A 22,056-nucleotide genomic window follows, 5' to 3' on the forward strand; every position below is an offset into this window, starting at 1 on the left:
AAGAGAATCAGGACCAGTGAGCAGAACTGTCAATAATATAGTTATAACTTCTTCTGTCAGAGGATCTCAAAGCATTTAACAAATATTTATTTATTCCTCAACTCTATTGGAGATTTAAGTGTGGCATGTGGTATTTTCATTTTAGATTTTGGGGAAACTGAGGTAGGGGACGATGAAGGGCATTATCCTCTTTTCATTGAATGTGAAGAGACTTTCAAAAAGTCTCACAGGGCATTAGTAGTAAAAACCCAGCCCTGTTGACTTGCAGTCCCATGCTTTAGCCATTAGATTATGTAGCCTCTGTGATGAGTACAATGATACCATTTTACAGTCACCTGTTTAACCATAACCATACCAAAATGATAGTTATTGCTGCTCAGCTTGGGTACTCTCTCTGATTACCTCATTATGGTATCTAGATCTTAGCTTCAGCAATGTGTGTGTGCCTTGAGAGAGCAGGTATTGGGTAAGAACCAAGGGTATTGGATCTGCTTTTTTAGCCTCCTATCAGATCCTTTCTTCCTGAATATGGTGGTGGTTGTGCTGTTTATCTGTCAGGATTATAAAACCTTTTACTGTTTACTGGCATGGATATCATAGTTGGTGAACTGGTATACGCTTTTTATTAGTTTCTCTCCTCAGTATTTGTTTAGAATACTATAGCTTTTTTTTACCCAAATGGTTATTACGTTATATTAAAAAGTTGCCTTCCAGTACATAATAGAGAAACAACTTCCTAGCAGGTTTCAGAGTAACAGCCGTGTTAGTCTGTATCCGCAAAAAGAACGGGAGTACTTGTGGCACCTTAGAGACTAACACATTTATTTGAGCATAAGCTTTTGTGGGCAAAAACCCACTTCACCGGATGCATGCAGTGGAAAAAACGGAAGGAAGATATATATGTACACAGAGAACATGAAACAATGGGTGTTATCATACACACTATAACGAGAGTGATCAGTTAAGGTGAGCTATTACCAGCAGGAGGGGAAAAAAAAACAAACCTTTTGTAGTGATAATCAAGATGGGCCATTTCCAGAAGGTGACAAGAACGTGTGAGGAACAGTCGGGGGGGGGGGGGGGGGGAATAAACATGGGGAAATAGTTTTACTTTGTGTAATGACACATCCATTCCCAGTCTTTATTCAAGCCTAATTTAATGGTGTCTAGTTTGCAAATTAATTCCAATTCAACAGTCTCTCGTTGGAGTCTGTTTTTGAAGTTTTTTTGTTGAAGAATTGAGAGATCTGTACTTGAGTGACCAGGGAGGTTGAAGTGTTCTCCGACTGGTTTTTGAATGTTACTATTCTTGACGTCTGATTTGTGTCCATTTATTCTTTTACGTAGAGATTGTCCGGGTTGGCCAATGTACATGACAGAGGGGCATTGCTGGTACATGATGGCATATATCACATTGGTAGATGTGCAGGTGAACGAGCCTCTGATCGTGTGGCTGATGTGATTAGGCCCTATGATGATGTCCCCTGAATAGATATGTGGACACAGTTGGCAACGGGCTTTGTTTCAAGGATAGGTTCCTGGGTTAGTGTTTTTGTTGTGTGGTGTGTGGTTGCTGGTGAGTATTTGCTTTCTTGCAGTTTAGAGATCTGGAGGAGATGCATGGGAGATAATCATGGCTAACCCACTGCCTGCTTGTGACTTGCTGTGGTAGCTTTCAGCATGAGATTTTCTTGGGCCTAGAAAGAGGATAAATATAATGCGTACATTCTATTTATTCCCAAAGCTATCTGATTTGTTGGTGCAGGGTGGCTTGTGTTAAGAAGCAAGGCTTGAGTGGTGCTGAGAGTTGAGATTTTTGACAGAATTTGGGTTTGAATTAGAATTCCTAAGTGATAAACAGCTTTGAAGCTCTACTCTATTTTCTTCCCTTTGGAGTCAAGGGGACATGTGATGAAAGAAGCTTTAGAATATTGATGTGTGCGCGCCTCATTTGCTTGATCTCTTGACCCAATTGAAGTTGTGATTCTTGCTTTGTGGGGAAAAGTCGTGGCAATGCATCCAGAGGTAGTTTATACCATTTCAACTCCTCCAGTGTCACGCTGTCAGCCCTGTCTCAGAAGTGTGAGACCTGTATTTACTCGGAGTAATATCTATGTCCAGCTAGCCCTATATCTGCAACTGATGGAAGACAAGTTGACATTTGGTGCTTTCATTATAAACCTTTTAGAAGGCAGCACCATAGTAGCCTTTGGGGTGATAAAAGTTCAGTGATTTCCAGTTTCCAATCACTGGCTGAGTAAGACACATCTCGCTTCCATTCCTCCTGCAAATAATCATAGCTATCCAAATTCTTCTTTTCAGGGTTTAAAATTTTTCCCTAATAAACAGCATATTACTACCTTGTGTGCGTCGAGGACATACATTGCCATGCATAGGTTTTTAATCTGGAAGGCTGTATCTTTGATGCCTGCATTTTGGGTTGTATTATAAGTGAGTTTCAAGTTTGCAAAAGAGAATTCTTTCTGAAGTTGGTGGTTGATGGCCAGATTTTTCAAAGGTTCTGGGTACCTGCAGCCCCCATCGATTTCAGTAGAATTTCTGAACATCATGTAATGAATGCCTTTCCCTTATTATCCTGATTATTCTTTATTTCTGTGCTTCTGGATGTCATGTATATGTGTGCATGGTTTTTCTGTGATTTATTTTTTTTTGAGGAGGAAGAGGGCGGGGCGGGGAAGATTCATAACATTGAATAAGCAGGTGCAAGTTCCATCACTGTAGTTGACTCTACTAAGGGCTTGTCTGCACCCAAAAATAGCTTTGATTCAGCAGTCTGTGACCAGCCTGAAGCATGGGTAAATTTTTGTTAGCATAATTGTTGCAAACACTTGCATGTCCTTGTCTAAACTTAAAACTCGGCCCCAGAGCACCAACACAGCTATACTGATTGCTGAATCGTGGCTTTCACAAAGTGTAGACCAGGCCTCCATGAGAAGAAAAGATAAAAAGTTAAGGGAAGAGGCTGAATTTGCTTGTGATTCTGAATTTCAAATCTGCGCATCTCCTCCCTACTTCTTGCCTCAAAAAAGTTTTGAAAAGTAGATGCATTGTTGAAGCATTGTAATACCCAAATGTGCATATAATGCTTCATATCTTTTCTTAAAAAACAGAGTTCTCCTTCTTCGATCCTAATGATGCAGCATGCCAAGAAATTCTTTTCAACCCTAAAACATCAGTTTCTGAATTGTTCGCCATCTTACGGCAATGGGTCCCACAGGTCCAGCAGAACATTGATATAATTGGAAATGAGGTGAGGAATGAAGGAGGATTCCTGAACAGTTTCAGGGTTAAAGAAAAATGGTATAGTGTTGATAATGTTCAGAACTGATCTTATTCAACAGCCGAAATAATAGGTTCAAGAGATTGTTTTTGCCTTATAGCACGTAGCTACTGATCAGCATACCAGTGATACAGGCACCAATCACAGTAGAGGTGACGTTCAGCTATCTTTGCAAAAGAGAAGGAAGATCAGTATATAACTATTCAAGAAAATTGTGAGAAGGAAGCAAGGGAGGGTTGAAGAAACAAATAGAGAAGTTCTTTTTGGAACTAAAATGATTAGGATTTCCCATCTTCCACTTTTCTGTTTCCAGTAACTTTTAAAATTCTGACAAACTAAATTAAAACTAAGTCAGAAGTTAAAGGTAGGACTTCCAAAAGCATCTAAGTCACTTGGAAGCTGAAGCCTTTTTTCTTATTTCATCAGGTTTTGTAGGCTTTTCCAGATATTCCCGACTGCATTCTTCTTACAACATTATAACTACAGGTTTTAACAGGGTACTGGGGGACCAAAGGATTAAAGTGTGGGCGAGGAAGTGAAATTAGTGTTTTAAATAGATTTAGTTTTCCTGGGCTGCATTGCATCTGAACTGGAAAAGTTAACTCTTCAACACATTAAAGCCAAGCTGTTGCTAATGATGGAAAAATTATTTAAAACCTGTAAGCACTAAAGGTTAATAATGATATTTAGTCATTTGTTTCTATCCATTTTGCTGAGTTATGTATAGCCACAGTAGAACCTCAGAGTTACGAACACCTTGGGAATGGAGGTTGTTTGTAACTTTGAACAAAACGTCATGGTTGTTCTTTCAAAAGTTTACAACTGAACATTGACTTAGTAGAACTTTGAAACTTTACTATGCAGAAGAAAAATGCTGCTTTTAACCATCTTAATTTAAATCAAACAATCACAGAAACACTTTCCTTACTTTGTTAAATGTTTTTTAAACTTTCCTTGTATTTTTTTTTTTAGTAGTTTACATTTAACATAGTACTGTGCTGTATAGTGTTTGCTCTTTTTGGGGCGGGGGGGGGTCTCTGCTGCCTGATTGTGTACTTGCTGTTCCAAATGAGATGTGTGGTTGACTGGTCAATTTGTAACTCTGGTGTTTGTTACTCTGAGGTTCTACTGTACATTGCACTGGTAGTCCACTTTAGCAAACTGCTTTGCTAGTCTCCACACAACAAATGCATAAGTCCATGTGTGAAAGCAGAATTTATTCAATAATTACACCAGTCATGTGCTGTTTTTCTGCAGATCATTAATAGAGGCTGCAGTGTGAATGATAGAGATGGACTGACTGATATGACTCTCTTACATTACACCTGCAAGTCAGGGGCTCATGGTATTGGTGAGTAAAGAAAAACAGAAATTAGAAATGGAACTGTTTGCCTCGATAAATCACAGAGTCTACCCCTCTTCCGTTTCAAAATTGTTCCTTATAGTAAATTTGCTAGTGCTTGGCCTTAACTTTTGTAAACATTTTATTTGTATAGTGCCTTAATGGCTATTAGAAGGGATGATGCAGTAATTATTGTATGTATTAATACCAATTAAAAAACCTAAACATAACTGAGAGGTTTCTCACTTGGTAATATTGAAATCTCAGGCTCCTTGGGAGAGAAAAGGAATCTTTGGTTGCATTTCATGCACGTTTATAGGAAATAAGAGTGCCTTTAGCCCTCTCTTTCTTGATGACTCCTATTGGCTTCTATCAAAGTACCTTTTTACACTGATACTGAACCCAGTTCTCCACTCTGCTCCAGCAAAAGGGTGTGGGGTGGCTGATGGAGCTTTAACTTTGCTGGCAGAAGGTTTGAAAATTAGGCATTGTGGAGCCTCACTCCACCACATCCCTGGCCTGCCTCTGATGCCCATGATTCCTTTCTTGCCTAATCCGCAAGAGAGCCTTTTTGTAGCAAAATGTCTTTCTCTAGGCTTTGCTCTGTGTAGCCATAATTTGGAATACAAATGTTTTCTAATGCATTATATGTGATATCTAGGCTGGTATATTTATACCACACTATTAAACTCTTACCTAACATTTAAAACAACTTCTAAAAAAAGCTGCTTTGCAGGTGATGTTGAGACTGCTGCCAAATTCGCCTCTCACCTTATTGATCTGGGTGCAGATACTAGTTTGCGTAGTCGCTGGACAAATATGAATGCTTTGCATTATGCTGCCTACTTTGATGTTCCAGAACTTATTAGAGTTATTTTGAAAAATGCAAAGCCCAAAGGTAGGTATTATCAAGTATCAGTTTTCTTAGATAATATGCCATTCTGTCCTTCTGTTAACCCCACTGATCCATCCAGTAAATGGGGTTGTGTAGGCATAGATGAAGCTGCACTTTCCCATAATTTTTTTTTTAAAGTTATTTCTCATTCTCTTTAGTTTGCTTTTTCGGTCCATTTTCTCTGAACTGAGTTTATGCTGTAGTGCATAGGCCAGGTTGTTTTTAAAGAAGAGAGAGTATGATGGGATCAGACTTCGTAAATAGTGAATGAGAAGTAAGGGAATGGCTGGGGGGAAGGGGGGAGCGGAGGCGGAGAAAGGGTAATAGAGCGTCAGTTTACTCACCTCTAAACATTTGCTGGCAGAGTGAAAGAGCAGATGTGGAGAAACGAGCACAACTGTTCTATTTGTGAAATCTGAGGCTTTCTGAGGTGCCCTTGTGATCAAGATTCAGAAAGGAAGAAGCAGGCTATGGGGTAGATCAGTTCTGGTGAACATAACAGAAGGTGAAAAAGATGCATGCTGCTAGCAATTGGAGCCGCTATTGACGTGTTCATATGTCTCACCTCTACTGCCCATTTAAAAACGAAGCAACTAAAGTGTCATATCTGAGATAGTAGAATGGGTACAGATTGGGATGGGAGACCTCACTGGTAGTTATAAATGCATTTAAAGTTCTGCAAATAATAGTATAAATTAATAATTAAAGTCTAACCCATTATATTAATGCAAAAGGTAACTGACACTGGTTTCTGAAGCAGAAGCCAATATTACTGTGTTCCTAATCTGCGTGAGTATCTACACCAATAAACAGTTTGCGCATTGTACTAAATAAACATCCTTCTGGTTGTGCTGTCTTGTGGAATTGTCAGATGCTTCTTTTTAACTAGCTGTAATTAAAAAGACTTCATTTTAAACACTGAAAAGGTATCCTTTTATAAATATTGACAACTCAGTACCCCATTTCATCTCTTAAAACGTCATGTAGACACACAGGGTTTGTTTACCCGATCTTGTATAAGGAATTGTCAGAGTATTAATCCATAAGCATAGATGCTAGTGACTGCTTTAGCATTTCTCAAAAACAAATGGAGGGTGGGCAGGCACTCATATCTAGGGGTGCAATTAAAAGGCAAAATCCTGACTTCTGTTGTTGTAGGGAGCTCCTTTCTCGCTGAATCCCTGATGCTGCTTGAGGAAAGCCTGGATCTTTCCACAGTGCTTGAACACTAGCCAGAAGTCTCCCTTCTAATGTGCCATATCTCCTGAGAGTGTAAGGGCCACAAACTGTAGCCAGCAACAAGAGACAAACCACTATTGCTCATGTTCAGAAGAGCAGTCAGCATCATGTTGCAACAGCCACCCTCCCCCTGTCTCTTCATGACCTGCAGCATCAGAATGGCTCTTGTGCCAAACACCTGGCCTCATACTTGTTCAGTTCTCCTGCACAGCGGTTCCAAGGAAGGTCAGGGTTTTGTCCAAATAAAGAAAACATATAAACAAATAAATAACTTGCACCTCATCAGCTCCCACATGCGTAACACCCACAACCTAAGAATAATGTGATTGCCCTAAGATGTTTATAAAACAACCTGTCTGATACAGTTTATATTAGTTGACGTAATGTGTCAGGAGGTTTGGATTAGTGTAAGAGATACTCTTAACATTTTGGGAACAAGACTTAATTGGGCAGACTGTTCCATAAGAATGTGGTTGCTCTTTCATTTCAGATCTTGCAGAGAAACAAGTGTGCATGTACAAACAAAACATTTTTTTTTGTTTGTTTGCCGTGAGCTGTATGGAGGGACCCAAGTGTACCTTGGAGGGGTCCCTACTTTACCTGTTCTGGAAAAAAAAGTCACAAGATATATGTAACCTTTCAAGCAAAAGGTGTAATGAGTATGGCATGAATTTAGAGACACTCTTCCAAAGAAGAGCCAGTTACCACATGAGCTTGATTTACTGCAGCAGTAAAATGCCCTGCATGCCTCCACATAACATTCTCAATTCTAAGAATTTTAGAGTGAACCTATATAGAGAACTGGTTTATCCTCAAATTGACAAACGTATTCAGATATGAGAACTGTTTCATTCCTTGGGAATGAAATAATGTTTTTATGTGTCATACTTCTGGTATATAATCCCATATACATCATTCACAACAAACTGTATTGCTACATATTTCTTTCCCTTCAGATAGTTCCCAAGTAATGGTACAGGGCACCCAGTTAAGCTGGAAATGTGTTTAAACATGCCTTCAGGTTTTGTCTATGTACTTTTGTTTTCATATATGTTGTGACAGGTTTCAGAGTAGCAGCCTTGTTAGTCTGTATCCGCAAAAAGAAAAGGAGTACGTGTGGCACCTTAGAGACTAACAAAGTTATTTGAGCATAAGCTTTCTTGAGCTACAGCTCACATCATTGGATGCATGTAGTAGAAAATACAATGGGGAGATTTTATATACACAGAGAACATGAAACAATGGGTGTTACATACACACTGTAACAAGAGTGATCAGGTAAGGTGAGCTATTACCAGCAGGAGAGCGGGGAGGAGGGGGTGGGAAAAACTTTTGTAGTGATAATCAAGGTGGGCCATTTCCAGAAGTTGACAAGAACGTCTGAGGAATGGGGGTGGGGGTGGGGAATAGTTTTACTTTGTGTAATGACCCATCCACTCCCAGTCTCTATTCAAGCCTAAGTTCATTGTATCCAGTTTGCAAATTAATTCCAATTCATCAGTCTCTCTTTGGAGTCTCTTTTTGAAGTTTTTTTTTTTTGAAGAATTGCGACTTTTAGGTCTGTACTTGATTGACCAGGGAGGTTGAAGTGTTCTCCGACTGGTTTTTGAATGTTACTATTCTTGACGTCTGATTTGTGTCCATTTATTCTTTTACGTAGAGACTGTCCGGTTTGGCCAATGTACATGGCAGAGGAGCATTGCTGGCACATGATGGTATATATCACATTGGTAGATGTGCAGGTGAACGAGCCTCTGATCGTGTGGCTGATGTGATTAGGCCCTATGATGGTGTCCCCTGAATAGATATGTGGACACAGTTGGCAACGGGCTTTGTTTGAAGGATAGGTTCCTGGGTTAGTGTTTTTGTTGTGTGGTGTGTGGTTGCTGGTGAGTATTTGCTTCAGGTTTGGGGGCTGTCTGTAAACAAGGACTGGTTTGTCTCCCAAGATCTGTGAGAGTGAGGGATCGTCCTTCAGAATAGGTTGTAGATCCTTGATGATGCATTGGAGAGGTTTTAGTTGGGGGCTGAAGGTGATGGCTAGTGGCGTTCTGTTATTTTCTTTGTTGGGCCTGTCCTGTAGTAGGTGACTTCTGGGTACTCTTCTGGTTCTGTCAGTCTGTTTTTTCACTTCAGCAGGTGGATATTGTAGTTGTAAGAACGCTTCATAGAGATCTTGTAGGTGTTTGTCTCTGTCTGAGGGGTTGGAGCAAATGCGGTTGTATTGTAGAGCTTGGCTGTAGGCAATGGGTCTTGTGGTGTGGTCTGGATGAAAGCTGGAGGCATGTAGGTAAGCATAGCGGTCAGTAGGTTTCCAGTATAAGGTGGTGTTTATGTGGCCATTGCTTATTAGCACCGTAGTGTCCAGGAAGTGGATCTCTTGTGTGGACTGGTCCAGGCTGAGGTTGATGGTGGAAAATTGTTGAAATCCTGGTGGAATTCCTTAAGGGCTTCTTTTCCACGAGTCCAGATGATGAAGATGTCATCAATGTAGCGCAAGTAGAGTAGGGGCATTAGGGGACGAGAGCTGAGGAAGCGTTGTTCTAAGTCAGCCATAAAAACGTTGGCATACTGTGGGGCCATGCGGGTACCCATAGCAGTGTCGCTGACTTGAAGGTATACATTGTCCCCAAATGTGAAATAGTTATGGGTGAGGACAAAGTCACAAAGTTCAGGCACCAGGTTTGCCATGACATTACTGGGGATACTGTTCCTGACGGCTTGTAGTCCATCTTTGTGTGGAATGTTGGTGTAGAGGGCTTCTACATTCATAGTGGCTAGGATGGTGTTTTCAGGAAGATCACCGATGGATTGTAGTTTCCTCAGAAAGTCAGTGGTGTCTTGAAGATAGCTGGGAGTGCTGGTAACGTAGGGCCTGAGGAGGGAGTCTACATAGCCAGACAATTCTGCTGTCAGGGTGCCAATGCCTGAGATGATGGGGAGTCCAGGATTTCCAGGTTTATGGATCTTGGGTAGCAGATAGAAAACCGCTGGTCGCGGTTCTAGTGGTGTGTCTGTGCGGATTTGTTCTTGTGCTTTTTCAGGGAGTTTCTTGAGCAGATGGTGTAGTTTCTTTTGGAAACCCTCAGTGGGATCAGAGGGTAATGGCTTGTAGAAAGTGGTGTTGGAGAACTGCCTAGCAGCTTCTTGTTCATATTCTGACCTATTCATGATGACGACAGCACCTCCTTTGTCAGCCTTTTTGATTATGATGTGAGAGTTGTTTCTGAGGCAGCGGATGGCATTGTGTTCTGCACGGCTGAGGTTATGGGGCAAGTGATGCTGCTTTTCCACAATTTCAGCCTGTGCACATCAGCGGAAGCACTCTATGTAGAAGTCCAGTCTGTTGTTTCGACCTTCAGGAGGAGTCCACCCAGAATCCTTCTTTTTGTAGTGTTGGTAGGAAGGTCTCTGTGAGTTAGTATGTTGTTCAGAGGTGTGTTGGAAATACTCCTTGAGTCAGAGATGTCGAAAAGAGGATTCAAGGTCACCACAGAACTGTACCATGTTCGTGGGAGTGGAGGGGCAGAAGGAGAGGCCCCGAGATAGGACAGATTCTTCTGCTGGGCTAAGAGTATAGTTGGATAGATTAACAATATTGCTGGGTGGGTTAAGGGACCTACTGTTGTGGCCCCTTGTGGCATGTAGTAGTTTAGTGTCCTTTTTCTTTTGTAGAGAAGCAAAGTGTGTGTTGTAAATGGCTTGTCTAGTTTTTGTAAAGTCCAGCCACGAGGAAGTTTGTGTGGAAGGTTGGTTGTTTATGAGAGTATCCAGTTTTGAGAGCTCAGTCTTAATCTTTCCCTGTTTGCTGTAGAGGATGTTGATCAGGTGGTTCCACAGTTTCTTTGAGAGTGTGTGGCACAAGCCGTCAGCATAGTCTGTGTGGTATGTAGATTGTAATGGATTTTTTACCTTCAGTCCTTTTGGTATGATGTCCATCTGTTTGCATTTGGAAAGGAAGATTCTGTCTGTCTGTATCTGTATGAGATTTTCATGAAGTTGATAGAACAAGAGTGATCAGGTAAGGCGAGCTATTACCAGCAGGAGAGCGGGGCGGGGGTCAGAGGAATCTTTTGTAGTGATAATCAAGGTGGGCCATTTCCAGCAGTTGACAAGAACGTGTGAGGAACGGTAGGGGGGTGGGGGGATAAACATGGAAAAATAGTTTTATTTTGTGTAACGACACATCCACTCCCAGTCTTTATTCAAGCCTAAGTTAATTGCATCCAGTTTGCAAATTAATTCCAATTCAGCAGTCTCTCATTGGAGTCTGTTTCTGAAATTTTTTTGTTGAAGAACTGCCACTTTTAGGTCTGTAATCGAGTGACCAAAGAGATTGAAGTGTTCTCTGACAGGTTTTTGAATATTATAATTTAGTCAGTGTAAAATGCAATAAAGGGGTAATGCTAATAACCTCAACATGTGTCACTAAGTTTCGAGGACATGATGGTGGTCTACTAGATATATTTGAAGGCTTTCATTTAAAAAAAAAAAAAAGACTGGATTTTCAGAGGTGCTGAACACCTGTAGGTCTCATTGACTTTCGTTGGTGATATCGGTATTCAGCAACTCTGAAAATCAGGCCATATATGGACATGGAAATGTCTGGTTGATAGCCTAACTAGGCATGCAAATTTGCCTGGTCTTATAGATGGATTATCTTAGATATTTTACTGATAATTTCAAGCTTATATATAAAGGTACATAGTTCACATTGGTGTAGTCCCATTTCAAACAGGACTATGTTAATGCAAAATAGATACCTTTTAAAGTATGTCAGCAGGGTCTAGATGGGACAGTTAGACTGCAACACATTAGAGCACTGGTGTGCTTTGGTGTGCCATGTACACAACCTTTTTGAAGTTAGATAGCTCAGAGTTGAAAAGTTCTGTGTCCATTTTCATGGCTACTGATTCAAATTTGAACTAGATTAGTAATATCTGAAAGTCATATGAAGGTTGCTTGGTACCATAAGTGAAATGAATTGGCGTTGTGGACAAATGTCCACATCCTGAACTGGCACCCATTTTGTTAGCCTCTGTGTTGATGCCAAAGATAGATTGGATATTGAGACTGAACTCTTTTCTATTAGCTAAAAGTTATTGCTCCAAAAGGAGGTTGAGGCACATTGGGGTAATCTAGGGGAATTTGTATTATACTGTACCTGTTCTTGATTGGATTATAACATTTCATTCTGTAATCTGTCAATCTAAGACCCTTTACTATCACTAATTCATTTGCTTTTTATGAAGTAAATAAGGGAAGTGGAGGTGCAATCAGTGTTTGTCCAATAAAAAAGAACACAGTTGGCTGGAAAATACAGCTTTTTCCAAGTTTTTACCTGTTTAAACAATGAATAGAAATATAAATGTACAAGCATTTTTTTACTTACCCAGAATGCTCAGTCTTATGTGCTATCTGCTACTTAGCTATTAGCAGTTAGCGTTATGCAATGACAGGAGTTAACTAAGTTAGAAGACGGTAGTTTGTAAAGAATATATATATATGTGTGTGTGTATATATATATATGATTAAGGAGGGGTGCTACATAAAATCACCATTCATCAGCATCTGGGTTACAGAAGATAGTGCTTATTTATATGTTGAAATGTTTCAAGTAACACCTCTTCCATTCTCACTCGTGATGTTTAATTGCAGATGTGGATGCCACCTGCAGTGACTTCGATTTTGGAACAGCTTTGCATATTGCTGCGTTTAACTTGTGTACTGCAGCAGTGAAGTGTTTACTGGAACATGGAGCGAATCCTGCCTTTAGGGTAAGGTGTAAGATTTCAGATGAACCAAAAGGATGAAAAGTAATTATTTTGACTGTTTAATGTTGCTGTAGCCAGGTTGGTCTCAGGATATGAGAGACAAAGTAGGTGGGGTATCTTTTATTGGACCAACTTCTGTTGGTGATGGGTTCAAGCTTTCAAACTACCCAGAGTTCTTCATGTCTGGGGAAAGAAATCAGCGTTTCTGTGCTAAATACAAATTGGGACACAGTTAAGCATAATGGGTAACTTTAGGAGGTCCCTTGAAATAAAGTGGGCAATAAGGGATAGATTGTTTGTGCAAAAGGGGTTTGATGTGGGCCATTGAGGGTTAGCAGGCTGGTGTGTGTTAGGTTGTTGTAATTAGCCATGTCCTTGGTTTTAGTGCCTAGCAGTGTTACGAATTTAAGTTTCCTGGCTTGCCTTTTGAAGGTGCAAATTTGTCAAGTTTTCTTCAAGGATATAGTGCTGAAAGATCAGATATGCAGTGATCGCTTGTGAAAAGTGGTCCATAGGTGTTAGGGATTTTTTGTCTTTTATGATTTTCCTGTGTGAGTTCATTCGAGAGTGTAGTGATTAATTTGACTGTCATTTAAGAAAACTTGTATGCAGTGGTGTTGTAGCCGTGTTGGTCCCAGAATGTAAGAAAGACAAGGTGGTTGGTGAGAGAGACAAGCTTACACAGAGCTCTCCTTCAGGTCTGGGAAGTGTATTTAGCGTGACACTCTGAATACAAGGCTGAACAGATTGTTTAGCATAAGTAGTTAACACATATTTCAAGGGACCATTCAAGGTGAAGTGTCCAGTTAACACCTCTCCAGTCATAGGGAGGAAACAAAGGGCGGGGAGGAAGCTGGAGAGTGTGGTTATCTGAATTCTCTGTCCTCATTGGAAACCTGCATAACACCTTCAAAGGATGAGTCTGGGAGCTTACATTTGTAATTTTGCTAGATACTAAAAATCATGAACTAAACACATACATTGAATTCATGGCTTTTTACAACAATCTATAATGACCTCCTCTCCTCCCAGCTTTTCTTTTTCTTCCTTTCCCACTACGATTTGAGAGGTGTTAGCTGGTCACTTCACCTTGAATGGTCCCTTGAAAGGTTCTTTGTAAGATGTAAAAAGAACAGGAGTACTTGTGGCACCTTAGAGACTAACAAATTTATTTGAGCATAAGCTTTCGTGTGCTACAGCCCACTTCATCAGATGCACAGAATGGAACATATATAGTAAGAAGATATATATATACATACAGAGAACATGAAAAGGTGGAAGTTGACATACCATCTCTAAGAGGCTAATTAATTAAGATGATCTATTATCAGCAGGAGAAAAAAAACTTCTGTAATGATAATCAGGTTAGCCCATTTCAGATAGTTGAATGTGTGAGGATACTTAACATGGGGAAATAGATTCAATTTGTGTAATGACCCAGCCACTCCCAGTCTCTATTCAAGCCCAAGTTAATGGTATCTAGTTTGCAAATTAATTTCAGTTCAGCAGTTTCTCATTGGAGTCTGTTTTTGAAGCTTTTCTGTTGCAAAATTGCCACCTTTAAGTCTTTTACTGAGTGACCAGAGAGGCTGAAGTGTTCTCCTACTGGTTTTTAAATGTTATGATTCCTGATGTCAGATTTGTGTCCATTTATTCTTTTGCGTAGAGACTGTCCGGTTTGGCCAATGTACATGGCAGAGAGGCGTTGCTGGCACATGATGGCATATATCACATTGGTAGATGTGAAGGTGAATGAGCCGCTGATGGCATGGCTGATGTGATTAGGTACTACGATGGTGTCACTTGAATAGATATGTGGACAGAGTTGGCATCGGGCTTTGTTGCAAGGATAGGTTCCTGGGTTAATGTTTTTGTTGTGTGGTTGCTGGAGAGTATTTGCTTCAGGTTGCAGGGGCTGTCTGTAAGCGAGGACTGGTCTGTCTCCCAAGATCTGTGAGAGTGAGGGATCATCTTTCAGGATAGGTTGTAGATCTGAAGAGGTTTTAGTTGGGGGCTGAAGGTGACGGCTAGTGGTGTTCTGTTATTTTCTTTGTTGGGCCTGTCCTGTAGTAGATTCATAGATTCATAGATATTTAGGTCAGAAGGGACCATTATGATCATCTAGTAGGTGACTTCTGGGTACTCTTCTGGCTCTGTCAATCTGTTTTTTCACTTCATCAGGTGGGTATTGCAGTTTTAAGAATGCTTGATAGAGATCTTGTAGGTGTTTGTCTCTGTCTGAGGGGTTGGAGCAAATGCGGTTGTATCTTAGAGTTTGGCTGTAGACAATGGATCGTGTGGTGTGATCTGGATGAAAGCTGGAGGCATGTAGGTAAGTATAGTGGTCAGTAGGTTTCCGGTATAGGGTGGTGTTTATGTGACCATCACGTATTAGCACAGTAGTGTCCAGGAAATGGACTGCTTGTGTGGACTGGTCTAGGCTGAGGTTGATGGTGGGATGGAAAAAGGTGCCACAAGTACTCCTGTTCTTTTTGCGGATACAGACTAACACGGCTGCTACTCTGTCATTTGTGAGATGTGTATAACTACTTATGCTAAATAATCTCTTTCACAGCTAAATACAAGGTGACACTCTGCATATGCCTACACAGCAATTAAAAACCCATGGCTGGCCTGTATCACCTGACTTGGCTTGCAGGGCTTGGGTAACTGTGAGCCCCAATGTCTACACTACACCATAATTGAACAGTCCCTTAGCCTGCGCCCCATGAGCCTGAGTCAACTGACACGGGCCAGCCATTGGTTTGTAATTGCAGCATAGACATACCCACTGAATACATTTACCAGACCTGAAGAAGAGCTCTGTGTAAGCTCAAAAGTTTGTCTCTCTCACCAGCAGACCTACCTTGTCTCGTTACACTTAAGAAAAATAGCCAAACACACACACACAAAAACAAAAGTAACAACCAGTCCTGGATTTTGGTCAGTTGAAAATGTATTATATTGAGTGGTACTGCCTGAAAATCGTTGGTAATTAATTTTGGAAGATTTTCCTTTTTGGGCAGCTGTGATCTGTTATGTATCCAACCTTAGATTTCTGTCAAGATCCAGTTCTGTCTAAAGGTCAGTTTAGTCACATTCCTCAGATTTTCCCATTACTGTATGTATGCCTGTCTTTTTATTGTTTAGTGCTCCTTTGTCCCCTAAAGTAGCCATTATCACACAGCTGTACCTCTGTTCAGAAACACAGGAATGCAACCTAAGATCATCACAAATGCTGTGTATTAATCGTCTTGCCCTAATCACATGAGCCCAAACACAGTCTCTCTGACAGATCTGAATGCCGCTCGCGTATGGGGAAAGAGTCTTGTGGTGGCTGCTGAACCTGAATCTCCCATATTGCAGATTAGTAACTCTGACTTTGTCCTGAAGGAAACCAGAGTGGCTTCTGCTACAGCGGCTCCTAAGAAAGAAAAGATTTAGAGTTATGGAAATATTAGTGTGGGATTTTGGTATATTTGATATATTTATCAATGTGTACATTAAGAATAGTGCCTTGTTTGCCCTTATACTTCCAATTGTATGGCTTTAAAACAGTTTAATGGGTACCTCCTCAACTCGTGATCCCTGGAAAAAAGGAGAGATTTTGGCCACACCTATCATAGTTAATGGTCTACCACAAGCTCTTGCGTGTTTTCCTTCTACAGCTGTTCTGCTAAAAACAATAGGTCTGTGGCAAAGTATGGGTGTGCCTGGACCACGTTACTAAAGAGAGAAAATGAAAGAGCTGCTGTATTATCTTAAAATAATTCCATAAGCTCTTTGATTTGCTCATCTTAAGAATTGCATAGTGGGTCAATCTTCATACCCCATCAGTTGATAGTGTGTATACTTAAGCCTTGGCTACGCTTGAGCGTTATAGCACAATAAAGCTGCCAAGAGCTCTCCACCTTCCGACCCGTCCACGCTGGCAAGGCACGTAGAGTGCTCTGACTCCGCGGCTGGAGCGCTCCTGGTACTCCACCTCCCCAGAAGGAATAACGTTTGTTGCGCTCTTGCTGGAGCGCAACGGCGCCAGCGTGGACTCCTAATGCGCTCTGATTGGCCTCCGGAAGTGTCCCACAATGCCTGTTCTAGCCACTCTGGTCATCACTTTTGAACTCTGCTGCCCTGTTCTCAGGTGAGCAACTGTCAGACCTGCCCTTTACATTTCCTGGGAATTTTGAAAATCCCCTTCCTGTTTTCTCAGCCAGGCGTGGAGTGCTCTCATCGCGTCCTTCCAGGCAACCATGCCTCCACGCATCAGGCGATCCCCAGTATGGAGCAATGGCGAGGTGCTGGACCTCATCAGTGTTTGGGGGGAGGAAGCTGTGCAGTCCCAGCTGCGCTCCAGCCATAGGAATTACGATACCTTTGGGCAGATATCAAGGGCCCTGATGGAAAGGGGCCATGACCGGGACGCAGTGCAGTGCAGTGCAGGGTTAAAGTGAAGGAGCTGTGGAATGCCTACCGCAAAGCCCACGAGGCAAACGGCTGCTCCGGTGCTGCCCCCGTGACCTGCCGTTTCTACAAAGAGCTGGACGCGATACTTGGGGGCGACCCCACCTCTACTCCAATGACCACCATGGACACTTCCGAGCCCAGCACAGCAAGGGGGGGGAGGAGGAGGTGGAGGAGGATGAGGATGAGGGAAATGCTAGTAAGGGTGCTGAGGCGGGGAGAGACACCCCGGAATCCCTAGATGCATGCAGCCAGGAGCTCTTCTCGAGCCAGGAGGAAGGCAGCCAATCACGGCGGCCGGTGCTTGGGGAAGGACAAACACCAGAGGAGGTTCCTGGTAAGCGGCTTTTTTTTCCGGGAAGGAAGCTCTTTGGGCAAGGAGGGTTTGGGATGTTTGCATGCCTAGATGCAGAATAGCGCATTGATGTGGTCTATCACATCACGGTAATCGGCATCAGTGATCTCTTCAAAAGTCTCAGACAGAACGTGGGCAATGCACCTGCACAGGTTTATTGGGAGAGCCAGCGTGGTTCTTGTCCCAGTCAGGCTATTGTGCTATACTGTACGCTCGCTTTGGGACAGGCAAAGTATGGTTTTGTATGGACTGTGATTGCCCTCCATAAGTACGGGGGAATCATTGCTCTGTCTGGTGTGTACAATGCTTCCTCTGTTAAGTGTTGCATTTTGCCTGTATAGGTGCAACCTTGAGATCTCAGCCACTGGTGTTATCACTGGCCGACAGACTGAGAGCACTCAGGAAGAGGCCCCGTAAAAGCAAAGAAGACATGCTGCAGGAAGTGATGCAGCAGTCTGTGGAAGAGAATCGAAAGGCACAGAAGTGGAGGGAGAGTGAAAGGAGGATCCGCCAGAAGAATGGGGATTGCCAGCAGCAAAACGCGGTGCTCCGGCAGCAAAGCACAGATTGGCTGATCAGCATAATGGAGCGCCGAGCAGACTCTATCCAGGCGCTCGTCGCCATGCAGGCAGAGCACAACTACGCTCGCCACCCCCTGCAGCCCTTGTCCCAAAACTCTTTCCCTTGTGCCCCCATATCCCCTCCAACCCACTTTGCCCCACATCTGGGTTCTTACTGCTCCCAGCTGCCTCCTACACCCCTAGCTTCACCATCCACCCATGAAAACTACGACCCTTATCCACTGCACTCAACCCCCCTCAACATGCCTTATAGCCATCCTGAAGTGCAGCACTCAGTGCACAGCACTCCAGACAGGATTCCAGAGTATGAAATCAGGACATATTCAAGTCTGTGGGTGAACCGGTCCCCACCCCACCCCCTTGCCATTGTGGTATTGCTGTGTTACTTTGTTTTTATTTCAAGAAATGAATTTTCTTTGCAATAAATGGAGTTTTTCACTTTGAAAACATACTTTATTAGTGCATAAAGCAAAATATACCTTAGCCCAGGAAAGCAAAAAGCACTACAATTCAGTGTACCAAACACAGCCACTGCACTTAACTCCCGTGCAGAGCAACAGACATAACTGGTGGCTTTCAGCCTCAGATTGCTCCCTCAAGGCATCCCTAATCCTTGCAGCCCCACGCTGGGCCCCTCTAATAGCACTGCTCTCTGGCTGTACAAATTCAGCCTCCAGGTGTTGAACCTCCGAGGCCCATGCCTGAGTGAAGCTTTCACCCTTCCCTTCACAAATATTTTGGAAGGTACAGCACGTGGATATAACCGTGGGGATGCTACCTTTGGCCAAGTCCAGCTTTCCATAAAGAGAGCGCCAGTGGCCCTTCAAACGGCCAAAAGCATGCTCGACAGTCATTCGGCACTGGCTGAGACTGTAGTTGAACCTTTCCTGGCTGCTGACCAGGATCCCTGTGTAGGGTTTCATGAGCCACGGCATTAAGGGGTAAGCGGGGTCTCCAAGGATCACAATGGGCATTTCGGCTTCCCCTATGGTGATCCTCTGGTCTGGGAAAAAAGTCCCGGCTTGCAGCTTCCTGAACAGTCCAGTGTTCCGAAAGATGCGTGTGTCATGCACCTTTCCGGGCCAGCCTGCGTTAATGTCAGTGAAACGCCTAGGGTGATCCACAAGCTCCTGGAGAACCATGGAGAAATACCCCTTCCAATTAACCTACTCGGAGGCTAGGTGGTCTGGTGCCAGAATAGGAACATGCGTCCCATCTATCGCCCCTCCGCAGTTAGGGAAACCCATTTGTTGAAAGCCAGCCACAAGGTCATGCACGTTACCCGGAGTCACGGTTCTTCTGAGCAGGATGAGATTAATGGCCCTGTAAACTTGCATCAACACAATTCCAGCGGTTGACTTTCCCACTCCAAAATGGTTAGTGACCAATCGGTAGCTGTCTGGAGTTGCCAGCTTCCAGATTGCAATAGCCACCCACTTCTCCACCGTCAGGGCAGCTCTCAATCTTGTGTCCTTGCGCCGCAGGGTGGGGGCGAGCTCATCACACAGTCCCATGAAAGTGGCTTTTCTCATCCGAAAGTTCTGCAGCCACTGCTCATCATCCCAGACTTGCAGAACGATGTGATCCCACCACTCAGTGCTTGTTTCCCGAGCCCAAAAGCGGCGTTCCACGGTGGAGAGCATGTCCGTGAATGAGACAAGCAATTTTATGTCATATGCGTTACACGACTCAATATCCTCGTCCGACTCCTCACTGTCACTTTGGATCATAAGGAATAACTCGACTGCCAAACGTGACGTGCTGGTGAGACTCGTCAGCATCCTCCTCAGCAGTTCGGGCTCCATTCCCACAGACAGAAAGGGAAGACAGAGTGCACCGCACAGAAACCGTTGAAAGATGGCGCCAAATGTGGACGGAAACACAGGGATTGTTGGGATGCGAAGCGATGCATCACGGGGCGTTGGGGCAGGATCCAGAATGCCCCGCACCCCACCCCCTTCCCACAAGCCACAGTGCCAGAATGGGAAGAGGTGCTCTGTGGGATAGCTGCCCATCATGCACCGCTCCTAATGCTGCTGCAAGTGCCGCGAATGTGGCCACAGCAGTGCACTTGTAGCTGTCAGTGTGGACAGACGGCAGCGCTTTCCTTACTGCGCTCTCCAAAGGCTGGTTTAACTCAAAGCGCTCTACAGCTGCAAATGTAGCCCAGCCCTTAGATTTCATTGTCCATTTGGAACTAGACTAAGAGCATCAATGTTTTTCCATGCATAGAACGTCCTGTATTCTAAGGCCTGTCAATACTAAAGTACAGCCATGTATTTGAAGCCAGTTCATGATGCTCTCATTTGCACTTTGGGGCAGGGACTGTCATTTATCATGCTTTTTACAGTGAGTCTCAACCTGGATCTCAACCTGGTATCCTTTAGATGCTCGCATAATATAAATGCTAAATAATAATCTGACCTGGATTACCACAAGCATAGCTAAATTGTCCATGGGGCAACTGTTTTCACATACAGCCATGGCTACCTTGTTGGTGTCTGCTGTAGCTACCAAACAGTCTTTGTATCCTACCTTCTAGGAAAGTCTAGGTAGCCTTTTCATATTGCTTTGAAATAAAGTTTCCAGGCTGCATGCATGCAGCACGTGGACAGTGTGCTTTGGGATGCACCAGCACATAACTGAGAGACAGGAGGACCAGGTAACTGGGCTACAACTATGTGGGCAACTTAACCACTGAGAATGAAGCCTTGCTAGCTCCTTAGTTACGAACCAAATACTAGGCATCCGATGTTGTGAGGAGACACGAGCCATGTTCGAGCCAAGCATATCACAACCTAGTTAAAAACCTCGTCAAAAATTGTAGCATAGACCATGGTTTGGCTCACCATATCAGATTTGGTGCAAGTTGGTAATGATGGAAAGCCATTGCCAGCTAGTAGCTTTTTAGTGGGCTGCTTTTGGTCAACTAGTTCCAGGGACTGTATACGATATACTACTTTTTTAACGAGCAAATATCAATTGTATTAAGGCCACCTGGAGAATCCTTAGTTCGTGTGCCAGCGATGGCGTGGAAACTTTCAGAACATCATTGCAGTCTATTTTCTTAGTCCTTCATAACATGCACTTTAAAATGCTGTATTTTGTCTCAGTCAAATGCCTATTTAATATTTTTATATATGCATGTTTGAAAATTTTGCCTGCTGGTTACTAACAACAACAACAAAAATGGTAGCAAGGGGATTTTAAATCTTATACGTGGACTCTACTTCTGCACAGCCAAGTTTTGGCCTGTCTTTATGTTAAGTCTTTTAATTATTCTACCTTGTTTATATAGAATGATAAAGGACAGATTCCAGCAGACGTGGTTCCTGATCCGGTAGACATGCCATTGGAGATGGCAGATGCTGCAGCAAGTGCAAAAGAAATCAAGCAGATGCTGTTGGATGCAGTGCCTCTGTCATGTGACATCTCAAAGGCCATGCTTCCAAACTATGATCATGTCACTGGCAAGGCCATGCTTATGTCACTTGGCTTGAAACTAGGAGATCGTGTTGTTATTGCAGGACAAAAGGTACGTGAGCAAATTTGAAACTGCACAAGTAATCTCCTGTGAATGGGGCATTTGTAGTATGTTTGAAACTGATTTCTTATTTGTAAATGTAAAATAACTTCTGGAAGGTATGAGATGTGGATGACAGTAGAGATGCGAAAATATTTCCATTGCTGGAAAATAGGTGGAAAGGAAAATCTCCTCATGAGAAGCTGAAAGCTTATGTAGTAGTGAAACTTTTTCACTGTTGTGAAAAGCAGGTTTTGGCAGGCAAAATCTTTTTTTTTTTTTTTTTACCTGCAAACCCTTCCTTAACAGTCCATCATAATAAATAAGTGGGTCTTAGTCTTTATGGGGTATGGATCCAAAATGCTGCCAGGGCTCACAAATACCATCCTGATCTTGTGACAGGAATTTATATTGCTTAGAATTAATCTAGTTTCCATTTCCAGAAACTGGTAAAAGGTACATTTAATTCTACTTAGCAGGTTAGTTGTTTAATTTCATTGGTGCAATGCAGCTAACATCTCCTTTGATGAAACACTGCCGTGTTATAGAGGTAGGAATATAATCTAAGGAGCAATGAGTAGTACT

At 42.7% G+C, this 22,056-nt stretch overlaps 2 protein-coding genes across 3 annotated transcripts in view; both read left to right on the top strand.

Moving 5' to 3' along the window:
* The window catches only part of CLIP4 (CAP-Gly domain containing linker protein family member 4), a 65,474-nt gene that overhangs the window by 13,118 nt on the left and 30,300 nt on the right, over positions 1-22,056 (top strand). For both annotated transcript variants that reach the window (XM_073338632.2, XM_073338633.2), the window contains exons 4-8: positions 3,132-3,271; positions 4,559-4,652; positions 5,380-5,541; positions 12,436-12,554; positions 21,247-21,483. In XM_073338632.2, coding sequence (XP_073194733.1) covers positions 3,132-3,271; positions 4,559-4,652; positions 5,380-5,541; positions 12,436-12,554; positions 21,247-21,483 — 752 coding nt within the window. The remainder of the gene's footprint in view (positions 1-3,131; positions 3,272-4,558; positions 4,653-5,379; positions 5,542-12,435; positions 12,555-21,246; positions 21,484-22,056) is intronic.
* Positions 17,013-18,729, top strand: LOC144930425 (uncharacterized). The gene is made up of 2 exons (XM_078852252.1): positions 17,013-17,349; positions 17,709-18,729. The coding sequence occupies exon 2, from the start codon at positions 17,798-17,800 to the stop codon at positions 18,371-18,373; it is 576 nt and encodes a 191-aa protein (XP_078708378.1). The 5' UTR covers positions 17,013-17,349; positions 17,709-17,797; the 3' UTR covers positions 18,374-18,729.

Source organism: Lepidochelys kempii, chromosome 3 (assembly GCF_965140285.1).
Source record: "Lepidochelys kempii isolate rLepKem1 chromosome 3, rLepKem1.hap1, whole genome shotgun sequence".
Lineage (NCBI taxonomy): Eukaryota > Metazoa > Chordata > Testudines > Cheloniidae > Lepidochelys > Lepidochelys kempii.

Coding starts and splice junctions, on each gene's coding strand:
- LOC144930425 (XM_078852252.1), top strand. CDS start 17,798: ATGCTGCAGGAAGTGATGCAGCAGTCTGTGGAAGAGAATCGAAAGGCA.